Source organism: Electrophorus electricus, chromosome 14 (genome assembly GCF_013358815.1).
Source record: "Electrophorus electricus isolate fEleEle1 chromosome 14, fEleEle1.pri, whole genome shotgun sequence".
Taxonomy (NCBI): Eukaryota; Metazoa; Chordata; class Actinopteri; order Gymnotiformes; family Gymnotidae; genus Electrophorus; species Electrophorus electricus.
Window position 1 is genome coordinate 9,671,269 of NC_049548.1, and position 12,285 is coordinate 9,683,553.

Genomic DNA, 12,285 nt, shown 5'->3' on the forward strand with positions numbered 1-12,285 from the left:
GAAATTGTTGTTTTGTAATGCTCATCTTTCTCACTATTGTTTTTTTTTTTTATTCTAATAAAGAAACCTGCAATTATAGAACACAATACTACTACAACTAAAGGATGGCAGTATCTTATATTTACAGTTTGTAACTTTATATACTAAATTGACAATATATTTTATAAGGTGTATTTTAAATGGGTTCTATAATGTAGGCTGTGTTGTAAAGTGAATGGTATTTTGTATATTCCTTAATCTCATCTTCTATGAAAGATAGCAAATATTTACTCTATTTATCTACACTATATTTCAGATAGGCTGTCCCATGTTCTGTCAAGGTAAGGGGATGCCATTCAGAACCATATATTACAATGTGTGATTATTAAATATAGTGTATTTGTGATATTGTGATAAGCCTGGTATGATCATTTCTTCCTTCTAGGGTTAAAATCAGGTGATTTCGGGATGTGGCCTGTTTTGGATTTCCTGCCTCATAGTAGCCTGCATTACTTCTACAGAGCCTGAAAGAGGTAACGCAAGTTTGAGGTCACTTCATTACACCTTAGATTGTTTACACTTTGAACTTCTAGTCTACAAGAGGTACATGTGTGTGTGTGTGTGTGTGTGTGTGTGTGTGTGTGTATAACCTTTGCATTGTATTATATAAAATTGTACATATTAAATTGATAGTTTTAAATAAATGAATTGTTTAGAATTGTGTAGTGTTTTATAAATACATTTCAGTGACAAATATAAGATGATCAAATATGAATTTTGAAGAAGAGTTTCATATTTAGTGCAGGTAATACCTATATTTCGCCTCCTTTTTAACTTATTGAAGTAAGTGTACTGCAAGTACATTTAAGACTTCTTAAATTTTGAGTTTTCACTTGTATGTGTACTGTTTCAACTGGAAAAAAAAACATTTAACACATTTTCATAGATTTCAACAAAACTTTATTTCACTTACACTGTTTATAAAATCAGCTTTTTGATGCCAACTTGATCGGCTTGGGGCGCATGTATGTATCTGTGTGTGTTTGTGCATTATAGGTAGTGTGTGAGGAAAATTTGAATTTGCATATGTATGTTTGTGAGAGAGTGTGTGTGTGTGTGTGTGTGTATTGGGGTGCTTATAAGGCAACATGCAGTTTCCAGTGGCTTCAAAGAAAGAACACACTGTAGTGTTGGTCTCCCCTAGGTATCTAAAGCTGACACAAGCATAGAGTGAGATGGGACACTGCCGAGTACGATAATGTGGGAATGGGACCAACAAGCGAATACGGTTGGAGACATTCTTCTTATGAAATATCTATACTTTTTGACATTCTTGTAATAAAACACAGTGCAGGAAACTCATCACTGCAGATTGCTACCATTGAATGAACCATTGTCAAACTTGAAAATGGTAGGGCTATTGCTTCATGATGCAGGCATTATAAATGTCTGATATGTTGCCACTTCAAATTTACGACATGCATTGCAATGGAACACAGATGAAACAGAATGGTATGTGTTCCTTTTTGTCTTTCCTAATCACTCCAGTGTTCCAAGTGTTTTTTAACACCTTTTCTACATTGCCCCAGACAAAAGCAGAGGACCCAATAAAGATATAGCTTACTGTGAATAAATAACCCTAGTTAACTATCAACTTTTACCTTATCACAAATGCATGAAGACAAGCAAATGAATAGATACAAGTCTGACATTGCTACAAAACCATTGCTTTCTGGTAGCGATGTATACAGACTGATCTCTGATGGTGTGAATAAATAATAACTTGTTTCTTAATATAATTCCCTAACACATGTTACACTGAGTCTACTATTAGTGATCAAGCACAAAAACATGTTCTATCATTCATTCTGGGATAAAGGAATGTAATGTATCTCTGAGTGTACACACATCTCATCACTGTGTACATTGCAGCATTTTAAAGACAAAATAACTCTAAACATGTTGCAGCCTCACAGAGACCCAACATTCATTGCTACATGCCCTAAGGGAATGAAACAGCATGTCACATTTTTTGTAAGAAACATTTGTGAACTCTTTCCGGAAGAAATTATCTGGATTTCTGCATGATAGATCGCAGAAGGTGTTGTGGTCATCTAAATCATAAAAATAAATAATGATTATAATTATCAAAATTGTCTTATAATTAACAAACACTTTCCATTAGACTTTTATTAAACAAATGGATTAACAGTCAAAGTTATTGATAGAAAAAGTTTGTGAATGTCTAGGATAATTACCTGTAGAAAAGGATATTTGGAGTTGTTTTAGTCAGTTTATTTGTCAGTGTGACCTTCCCAGCCATACAGAAAAACTGAATTATGGTGGATTGATAATGTAATTATCTAGTAAGTCTAATATGACCTGATATAAGGGATTTAGACCCATCACATCTGTGAAGCATCGTGGCAGGAGTGTAATAATGTGAAACTAACTGATGACTGTCCGTGAGGGGCCAGTGAATTCAAAGTTGTATCAATAAGTTCTTTAGGTCAAACTTGAATGCCAGTGAACATGCCTATGAATTAAAACTCAAACTCATGATAATCATCCAAACAACTAAATTAAATCAACAGCTTAAAAAGAACAAAAAAAAAAAAGTACTTCAGTAGCCCGTTGAAGTGCTGGGACATAATTTGATGCAGTCTATCCACCAAAATATAAATGACCTGAAACAGTTTTGTATTGAGGAATAAGCCAAGATGCCTTGAATTGTTGAATAGAACTGTACAGCAGAATGCATCTAGAGAGCTTACTGACAACAGGATAAAGTTATAGTTACTAAATATAAAGGTTCACATGCTTTTTCTATCAGACTTTGATCATTTATACCATTTACAGTGGATTCAGAAAGTATTCAGACCATTTACTTGGTATACACTTTGTGTTATGAATTTGATTTTGATTGGATATAATTGTTATCCATCAGTCTACACTTAATCACCTTTATTATATACGTGAAATGTTTTTAAAAAATTATTTATAATAAAAAACTGAAATTTCTTATTCACTAAAGTATTAAGACCCTTTGTGGTACACCAGATTGTGGTCAGGTGGATCTAGTTTGCTTTAGTTATCCATGATATGTATGTATAACTCTGCAGAAAACCACCTATTGAATTTGAAGTGATTGGACAGTTTGGAAAGGCACACAGCTGGGTCTGTAAGGGTTCACAATTTACACTGCATTACACAGAAAACCATGAAGGTACTGTCTGTGGATCTCTGAGATCAAACTGTGGCAAGATATAAATCAAGAAAGGCCCTCTCAATCACTTTAAAATAGCTTCAGAGGTTTTGTGCAGAGATGCAACTTATTGGATGGATAACCATCTCTGCAGCACTCCATAAATCAGGCCTTTATGGCACTGTAGCAAGACCGAGGCCACTGTTATGAAAGGTATATGACCACCCACTAGGAAATTGCTAAATGGTATATTAAGGACTGGAAACACGTTTAAAAAGATTCTCTTGTCTGATGAAATGAAAATTGAATTCTTTGGAAAGAAACACTATATCTGGTGATAAACAGACACTGCACATCACCTGGCTAATACCATCCGCACCGTGAAATGTGGTAGTGTCTATTGTGGCAGTATCGTGCTGTGGGGGTGCTTCTCAGTGGCAGGGACAGGGACATTGGTAACAATTGAAAGATGGATGAATGCATGCAAATATAAGAGCTTCCTTGAAGAAAACCTCCTCCAGAGTGTGCACAAACTCTGAGCCAACAATTTACCATGAAAATGACCTAAAACAACAGTGGAGTATTCACATCCACATGTACGCCATCCAGAGCTTGACAGGATTAATGGGGTTAACTGTCCAAATCCAGGTGTGTAAAGCTTGTATGGAAGTATCCTGTCATGCTTCTGCAAAGCATTTAATAAAGGTACTGAATTATTTAATTAATAAGAGATTTCATTTTTTAAACATTTTTGAAACTCTCTAAAAACATGGTTCACTTTGTTATTATGGGTCATTAGGTGTTTATTGATCAATAAAAATAGAAATTATATCCATTTAAAATCAAATCCAGAACGCAATAAAGTGTGCATCAAATAAAGGGGTCTGAATATTTTCTGAATCCACCATATTTCTTAAAGATAGGGAACTGTAACATTTTGTAAGTTGCCTGCATTTCTGCCTTTATCCATGTAGAAATCCAGTAAGAATGATTACAATGATTCCTCACAACTGTAAGTGACTAAGCCTCATGATCGCAACCTCTTTTATATTCTATAATTCGTTTTGTGTGTGTGTATTTGTGTGTGCATCTGTTGATGTGTTTGGTCAGGGTGCTTTAAGGGAAGAACATGGAGTGACAACACAGGGAAAGTAGCATGAAGTCACCAACACCAGAGCGTAGGGGAACAGGAGCATTACACAGAGCAAACGGCAGGGGTGTGGGAAAGTCCTGCTTTCTGTTTTGTTTTTCCATACTGTCACAAAAATATCAGTAACGTTTGGATGAGGTGGTAGGTGCCGGGTCTCTGAGCGATGGAGACTCTGAGGAGGGAGGTGGGGCTGTCCCATGCCTCTGGCCTAATAACCCTGTTTGAATGAGAAACATAAAACACCCAAAGTTTCCATGATATGATGTGGGTTTTTTTTAACTCTCACAATGAGTATTGGAGGCTGTTCAACTTGCATATCCTGTTCTGTTGCCCTTACCTGTCCACTGTCTCCGCCCTCCGTGCCACCATGGGAGAAGTCAGCCTGAGGACAGACAAGGACACACACACACACACACACACGCACACACACGCACACACACGCACACACACGCACACACACACAAGCTCTAGTGGCCAGGCAGGAATGTCATCAGCTTGACCAGTACAGCAGCCTGTTTCTCAGTTGTGCGGAGTTACACGGAAACAGCTGTGCTTCAGCTTTCGCTATCCTGCCAAATATCCATGCAGCCCAGAAGCTTCACTGGCACATGCACTGATGTAGCAGAGCCATGACACACTCTCTGAGGAAAAATGTCCTCTTATGTCAGATGGAGTGACAGCCGCTCTAGTACTGAGAGGTGGAGGGGCAGCGGCTTGTTTCTCTCTGTCTGTCTCTCTTTGCCTGTCTCTCTCTCTCTCTCTCCTCCTTTCTGTCCTTGTCTCACTCTGTCCAGCAGCAGTGCACCTAGATGCTTCTGCTGAGTCACTGGACGAAAATGTCCAGACTCCTGTTCTGTCTCACCACTTGTCTGGACCTGTCGTTCTACCTTGTTTCGTGCCTTAGTTAATTTTTGTCTTCCTAGGGAACTTGATGGAAAGCTGGTCATAGATCACTTTGAGAGGGGAAGAGGAAAAATGTAAAAAAGAAGATTAAATGTGGTAAATAATGAGCAGAAAGCAATGATGAGATTTTCCTGACTGAGTAGGCTGTCTCTATCCAGAAGTGCATGTCCAGTTCAGTTCATTAGTGTACAGGCATGAATTGAAGTTAAACATGAAAATTGCAGAAAATAAGAACAAACAAGATTCATGCATGCTGTATATGCAGGCACTAATAAAATGGTGGGGAAAAAATTACATAGCGTTATTATCATACACCAAGACTCTGAATACTCAGGAGGAGGTTGATTTAGTTAAGGGGGATGACTTTTGAGTCACAGATTGTAAAGCTTTTTTTGGGGGGCGGGGTGGTGGTGGTTGCATAGCAGCCATAAACTGTGCTTTCAAAAGGTCATACACATATGCTTCCCATCCCAAACCCTTTAAATAAGCACCTCATATACAGGCTCATCCTGTTTTCAGCATGGTTGTTGACCCGTGGACAGACAGACAGAACAGGTTAGTTACATAAAACAGGACACACGGCAAACACTCGATTATGTGCTCCATTTGCATTAACTGCACTGCACTCCAAATGAGTTAAAGACTTAAATACCAACTTAGTTTGTGCAGGCAGTAGAATCTGGGGGTGCGTGGGGGGGGGGAGTGTGACATCTAGCGGCGGTGTTGAGGAAAACAAGCCAGTGAATCTGCGTACTCACCGGATTCGCCAGGCCAGTGGACGCAGCGACGTTCTCCACTCCCTCTACGGTCTTCTGCCCCAGGTCATTGGCACTGGACACTGCAGCATCACTAACTATGTTCGCCTGCTCCGTGGTCCTGTTTGTTACTGTGACAGGTACAAGTAGAAGTGTTCACTTCCCTCTCTCTTCCATTACTCCTTATTCACATTCACAGTTATGCTACCACAGGACTGTCACAGTATCACAGTGATTTCATCAAATGGAACAGAGACATTATTTCCTTACTTGTGGACACGCTTGAAACAACTCCCTCCTTTGTCTTGCTGCCTGTGATGTGAACGAGAACAAATATTGCCTCAGTCTTTTCAGTCATGCCAGAACCTTGTGGCACTTTGAAATTTTGAGGTGAATGCCACCCAGCTGTCCTTGTGCTATTTCTGATGTAATACTATTTCCAGTTGTTCTGCGATTTTGAAAGAAGCCTCAATTTAAAATGCTTCTTTGAGGAACTCAATAGAGCATTTTATCTGTACCATATTTATCTGCTGAACTGCAGGATGGGGAGAGCTATCTAATCACATCATGATGAATGACATGCAGACCTTGTCATTCGCTGCCAACCCAAAGCCTCTGGCAGTGTGATTTCTTCATTAGCTGCATTGCGACTGATGTCATACCTACCCAGCCACAACAGAAGCTCTAAAACGAGCCCTCAACAACAGAGATGTACCACTCTCTCTGAAGACCTGCTTTTAAGTTCCCTGCTGTTTAGTTGTTAATTATGTAACCTATTGTAGGGAGGATGTGAAATGGAGAGTTAAAAAAAAAAAAAAAAAAAAAAAAAAAAAAGGGGGGGGGGGAGGTATAAAATGAAGAAATATGAAAAACTGCCAAAAGTGGCGATGCATTAACAAGATTGGAATCCAGCAAAATCACAGTAAACCACCTCAGCATGCCATATGTTAGTGTTTTCACTGCATGAACACAAAGAGGAGCTTTATGTGACCTTAAAAGGGGCTTTGGCAATGACGTTTCTTTTTCTCAAAGGTCTATTGCGCCCTCTCTTTTTCTCCATCTTATCTACCCATTAGACTAGTTTCCTCTATGCTGCTGCAGTCATCTCTCTCTCCCGCCCACTCTACCTCTCCCTCTCTACCCCTCTCTCCCCTCCTCTCCTTCTTTCTGTGGCTTCGAAGCGTGGCCAGTGCTAAGAGGCATTTGCATGACTGCCTGCCTGAGCGAGGCTGCATGACTCGCTGCTCGTTGTCGTGGCGACTGCAACGTGCTGTCCCAGCCAGCTCTCACCCAAGTGCACCTTCCCCGCCTGGCACCTCTCCTATATGGACCCGTGCCTGACTGCACTCTGTAAACATGTCTCTCCTCCCCATATTGAAGGACAAAATGGGCTCCACTACTTAGTAATCAAGTCCTGCATGGACTGTTCCCACTGGGCCTCTGACATCATATTGTCCTATTCTGAGATGTCCTCCTACTAAATGTGCTTGAGGCCACATCTGTAGAGCTATAAATTTCAGTCATTAACACATCAAGTACCTCGACTTGACGCTCAATCATCTCCTTAAGGGGAGAAGCCCACAGCAGCAAACAATGTGAGCATGTGATTAGTGACACTACGATGGTGGGAGCAGACGGATGGAAGTGGCGGGTCCGTACCCCACTCTGGGGGCAGCCGAGCCCTGCGACAGCCTCACAGCCCGCTGGCGGGCCTACACAGCAACCCAGCACGGCACTGCAGTCAGCAGAACGGCACAGGCACGACCTCTGAAAAAATGACCTTGCTAGGAGGAGTGGTGCAATATGGGAAAGCAGAAGGTCGCTGCAGCAGTGGGACATTTGCGGTGATGCAGGCAGGTGTGTGCAGGCTGGACTGAACCGGTTCAGCTCATCTTGCCAGAGATATGCAGCATCACTGTTAGAGAGTTGGACCAATGGCCATGTTGAAGCATGTGCATGAGTGTGGTTGAATTCTAACCTGATATAGATGTCTTTGGTACTCAGTCGCTTTTCATTATTTGATCATCTTTCTGAACCTTCTCTCTTTCCCATCTGTTCATTGGGCCAGTGAGCATGTATGTTCACAGGGCTGCAATCTGGTGACATGACACACAGTGCTGCACCTACGCCTCTCTCCCTCACTTACTTCCTCTCTCTCTCTTCCTCCCTTCCTCTCTCTCTCCCTTTCCCTCTCTCGCTTCCTCTCTCCCTCAGTTACTGAGCTCACACAAGTGAGCAAAACCTGCCGCAACGACACATGCAAGCATGCACACATTCACGCGCGCGCACACACACACACACACACACACGCACGCACGCACACACACACGCATGCACACACGCAAACACAGAGAGGGAGGGACGGAGAACGCAGAGTGGGAGGGGGACGGTTGCTGCAGTGCTGACCCCCTCCTCCTCGCACACACGCACGCATGCCAGAACAGGCACACTACAGATACCACTCAGAGGAATATTAAAGTAAACAAAGTGCATCACAGTCTCATCATTCGTAACTAATCACTAGACATTGGCGTGAGACCCTGCACATGGTTCATGATCATTTCCATGCGCTTCATAATAATTCCAGTGCTACTTCACAAAATTAGCATCACTGCTAATTATCATTAGAATGCACATTTACAACCATTTATGTCAAGTCTGGACTGGCGCCCAGTGGCTGTAGTAATGCACCAGTACTTGCTTTGAAATGGATAGTTTCATTGGTCCCATTTCTCAAGCCATTCCCAATGATGTTCCTTATAAGGAACACAATTTAAATATTTACAATATCATATTTTATGCAGCTCAAACAATGCTCTGCCATAGCCTGGCCACTATAAATTGCATGTTTTAGACTGCATCTCTCCCTTTCTCCCTCCATACCACACCCCAGTACCGTCCCCCTGCACTGATTCTGCAGTACTGTTTTTCATCTGTCATATAACCTACATCCTCTGTTCTATGCTCCATATACTGTTCTCAGCATCTCAGACTGGGACCACTGTGAAACCCCTCTCTTACAGACACGCACAAACTGGAAATACAAAGTCATCAATCACATGCATGATAACTCCACAAGGGGAATCTCTTGGTCTTCTGCCTGGGTTCTTTACATAATGAGATAATTATTACTCCTGTCTGCACCATACTGCATTATCCTGCATCAGGACCCTTTCCTACTGCAACCCAGAACAGACAAATGAGCTGTGTGGCTGGTTGGCTGTCTCCCTCCTCTCACTTCAGCACTTACCAACATACATGACGCCCTCCTTGGTCTTCAGCGCGGCCTCTTCCACACCTGCCTTGGTCTTCTCGGCAGCTGCCACCACCCCCTCCTTGGCCATGGAAAATCCCTTCATCAGTACATCCATCCTGGATGCTGTGTGCACTGCCGATGCTCTCGAACACAGCCCGTGCCTGGAGGAGCAGGAATGAGCTGGAGAGTTCTCTGCCCGAATATGTGTATGAGGACGAGTGTGAGTGTGTGAGTGTGTGCGGAAGAGAGAGAGGATTACACAGAGGTGCTACGCTCAGAAGTACGCTGTGGCACCTTTGACGAGGCAGCAGTGGACTGAGCACGAGAGACTATGAGAGCGAGAGAGAGGGAGGGGGAGAGAACAAGAGAGAGAGGGGGATGGAGAGAGAGTGAGAGAGAGAGGGAGGAAGAGACAGAGCGAGAGAGACAGAGAGACTAGGACAGCATGCAGCGACACAGAAGCTGCTGGATGCTCCGGCGCGTTTGAGTTGTGCTGCGGCTACAGCACATACCCACCCCCCCCCCAGTGTTATTCTCAAATGCACACACACACACACTGACACTCAGACAAATGTCATAATAGCTGATGATATTTTTCATCAAGATTATTATGATTATTTATCAAACATTTTCTGTTTCTATCACTGTCACTCAGAACTGTGACCCTTGTTATAATCATTCATTTTTTTCAGTGGAATTGGTTATGTGTGTTGCAGTTGTGCTTAACTAGGCAATTAAGAACTGTCGACAATATTTTCCCGGGAGAATTAAACCTTTCCTGGGCACTGACTGAGGGACACCTTTCACCTTATAGTGCATTACTATAAGATGTTTTCATAAGGCTATATTCTACTTAGATGAAAAACTGCTTTTATACTTCTGAAAAAGGACTGCTTAGAAGATAAAAGAGCTCAAGACATGAGGAAAATCCTGGATGATGAAAAGTATACATATTAAAGACTGCTTACAGATGAAAAAGCTGAATCATTCCCCTTCCCATAGGAAAGGATATGACTACATAGCAAGAATTTCCATCCACGATGCACAGTTTTCTGGCTAGGGACTGCAACCCAGCCATACCTGATTGGTTCAGGGCTGGTGAATGGATGGATTTGACAGAACCTGATTTGTGAAGCTGAAGCAGGGTGCAGACCCATGAGTCCTGGGAGGTGGAGCGATCGCTGACAACAGCAGATGGGATTTCTCCACCACTCTAGACACAACCCCTCCGCGATGCTTCCAGTGGGGTAGCCGGACAGGCTTAGCTCCGACACATTATACTAAGCACCAGGACAGGTGCGACTAATAAACTCAAACAAACCAAATAAAAACAGATGAAGCATGATGCACATTTGCATCCATAACTGCAGACCAAGCCTCCTTCTCCACGGCCAGATGCCATCCTCTGCTCGTCCTCTGTGTTTCTGCCTAAGGGGGATTGAGGTTAAAATAGACCACCCTGTTCTCTCTGGTGCTGAGAGGCCCATCAGTGCCCTGATTCCACAACCGACAGCAGACCCCATGAGCTTCTGAATCTGCTCGACTCAAAGGGGAATGCAAGCCAACACTAATTTCTGTAGACAAGGATTCACTGTTTTGGGATCGGCTTTCCCATGAGGGGAATGCGTTCCTTGTAACCGGTCAAGCATCAACCATCCACAGGTACATGGAGGAGACAGATTTATGTCAGGCTTGCTGTGTTCAACCAATCAGTGTTTGGCACCCCATACTACTACAGCAAAACTGGACTAAATCCAGATGTCATTGCAGAATTTAGAATTGATGAGACTTGTCAAGACTAAACAAAATTTCAAGGCTGAAAATCAACAAACTGAAAAGCACAAAGTCCTCTCCTCTTGGCCCGTCATCAGTGGCCCTGTGCCCAGCTCCAAGTTCTATTACATCTTGAAGAAACCTCTCCTTCCAGGAAAGTGTAGGAAATGTGTGGCCCTGAGTAGGAGATGCTTCGTGGGTGCAATCACAGCTGGTAGTAGAATAATTAAGAAATTCTGTCTGACACAGGCTTCCACAGCAATGTAAGACCAGTGAGGCCTGAAACTGCATCCTCCTCCAGTAGATAATGTGGTGTAAAATGTGGTCCATTTTTTTTCCTGTTGAGTGCCCATACAATATGTAGTCACTTGCCACAGACAGTAAGCTCTAGATTAGTGCACAGGAAACAGAGCAGCTGGATCGGAGTGCGGGGAATGTGGTGGCCCCAAGAGAGTGTGTGTGGTGAAACGTCTGGCAGCATGAGTTTGTTGTCACAGCTGAGCCACGTGCGATACAAGCAGGCTCTGAGGACCACCACGCTACACACTGGTTTGGAGAAGCCAGCCTTTCCTGTGCTTAGCCAAACAACAGCCCCTTCTGTCCGAGGTCGTGGCTCTTCCAAGCAGCGCAAGCCCACTTTCTTGGTGTGATGTTTTATCTTTGAAAAAAAGTCTGAGAAATAGCAGCTGATGTCTGGTGCATCGATGAAGGGCTTGGTGGTTTAAAATTGGGTCAACATTGCGAACCAGGCCTCGTGTGTATGCGTGTGTGAGTACACCCACTTATTACTCATCTCACAAATATTAAACCATGTCATCAGTCAGCAAATATTCACCAGACTTACCCTGTTTCATGTGGTAATAGACCTGAACAGAATTGGAGCATATGTGTTTAATTTAAATTAAATGTATTTAAATTAAAACCACAATCAGAAATGGCTCTCTAGAGTGTTGGATGCAGGACATGCTTAAAATTTAACATCTGCTTCCCCTGCCAGAGATGGCTGAGAAGAAAGGCTTAGCAAGAATTAGCATGGTTGTGCTGCTTGTGTTTGTTTGCGTTTCAGTGTCAGTATACACTGAAACACTAGTTTATTGTCTCATCCCCTCCAAGCCCCTAAAAGCCAGCAGTTCCAGCAGCCAGCCCATTTCCTTCAATTGTCTGAGGGCGTGATAATGTCAAGAGAGAGGAGGAGGCTAGAGAACAGAGGGGGAGAGAGACAGAGGGAGTGGGCTCGCAGAAGGTGGGGACAGAAAACTTTGGT

At 42.7% G+C, this 12,285-nt stretch overlaps 1 protein-coding gene across 2 annotated transcripts; it reads right to left on the reverse strand.

Annotated features, from left to right (window-relative positions):
• Positions 1-922: 922 nt before the first annotated feature.
• sncgb (synuclein, gamma b (breast cancer-specific protein 1)) lies at positions 923-9,656 on the reverse strand. Of its 2 annotated transcripts, XM_027002708.2 has the most exons (6): positions 9,243-9,654; positions 6,263-6,304; positions 5,996-6,123; positions 5,729-5,746; positions 4,672-4,716; positions 923-4,551 (listed from the first exon to the last, which is right to left on the reverse strand). In XM_027002708.2, exons 1-6 carry the CDS (start codon positions 9,361-9,363, stop codon positions 4,543-4,545), a joined length of 363 nt encoding a protein of 120 aa, XP_026858509.1. In that variant the 5' UTR covers positions 9,364-9,654; the 3' UTR covers positions 923-4,542. The 2 variants fall into 2 exon arrangements, with proteins under 2 accessions (XP_026858509.1, XP_026858510.1); XM_027002709.2 differs by lacking the exon at positions 5,729-5,746 and having other exon boundaries at positions 9,243-9,656.
• Positions 9,657-12,285: the final 2,629 nt, after the last annotated feature.

Excerpts from the sequence above, each read along its gene's own strand:
- sncgb (XM_027002708.2), bottom strand. The coding sequence starts at position 9,363 with ATGGATGTACTGATGAAGGGATTTTCCATGGCCAAGGAGGGGGTGGTG. Across the intron at positions 6,305-9,242 it reads GGAGGGCGTCATGTATGTTG|GCAGCAAGACAAAGGAGGGA; the intron begins GTAAGTGCTGAA and ends TTCACATCACAG. Across the intron at positions 6,124-6,262 it reads TGTTTCAAGCGTGTCCACAA|TAACAAACAGGACCACGGAG; the intron begins GTAAGGAAATAA and ends TACCTGTCACAG.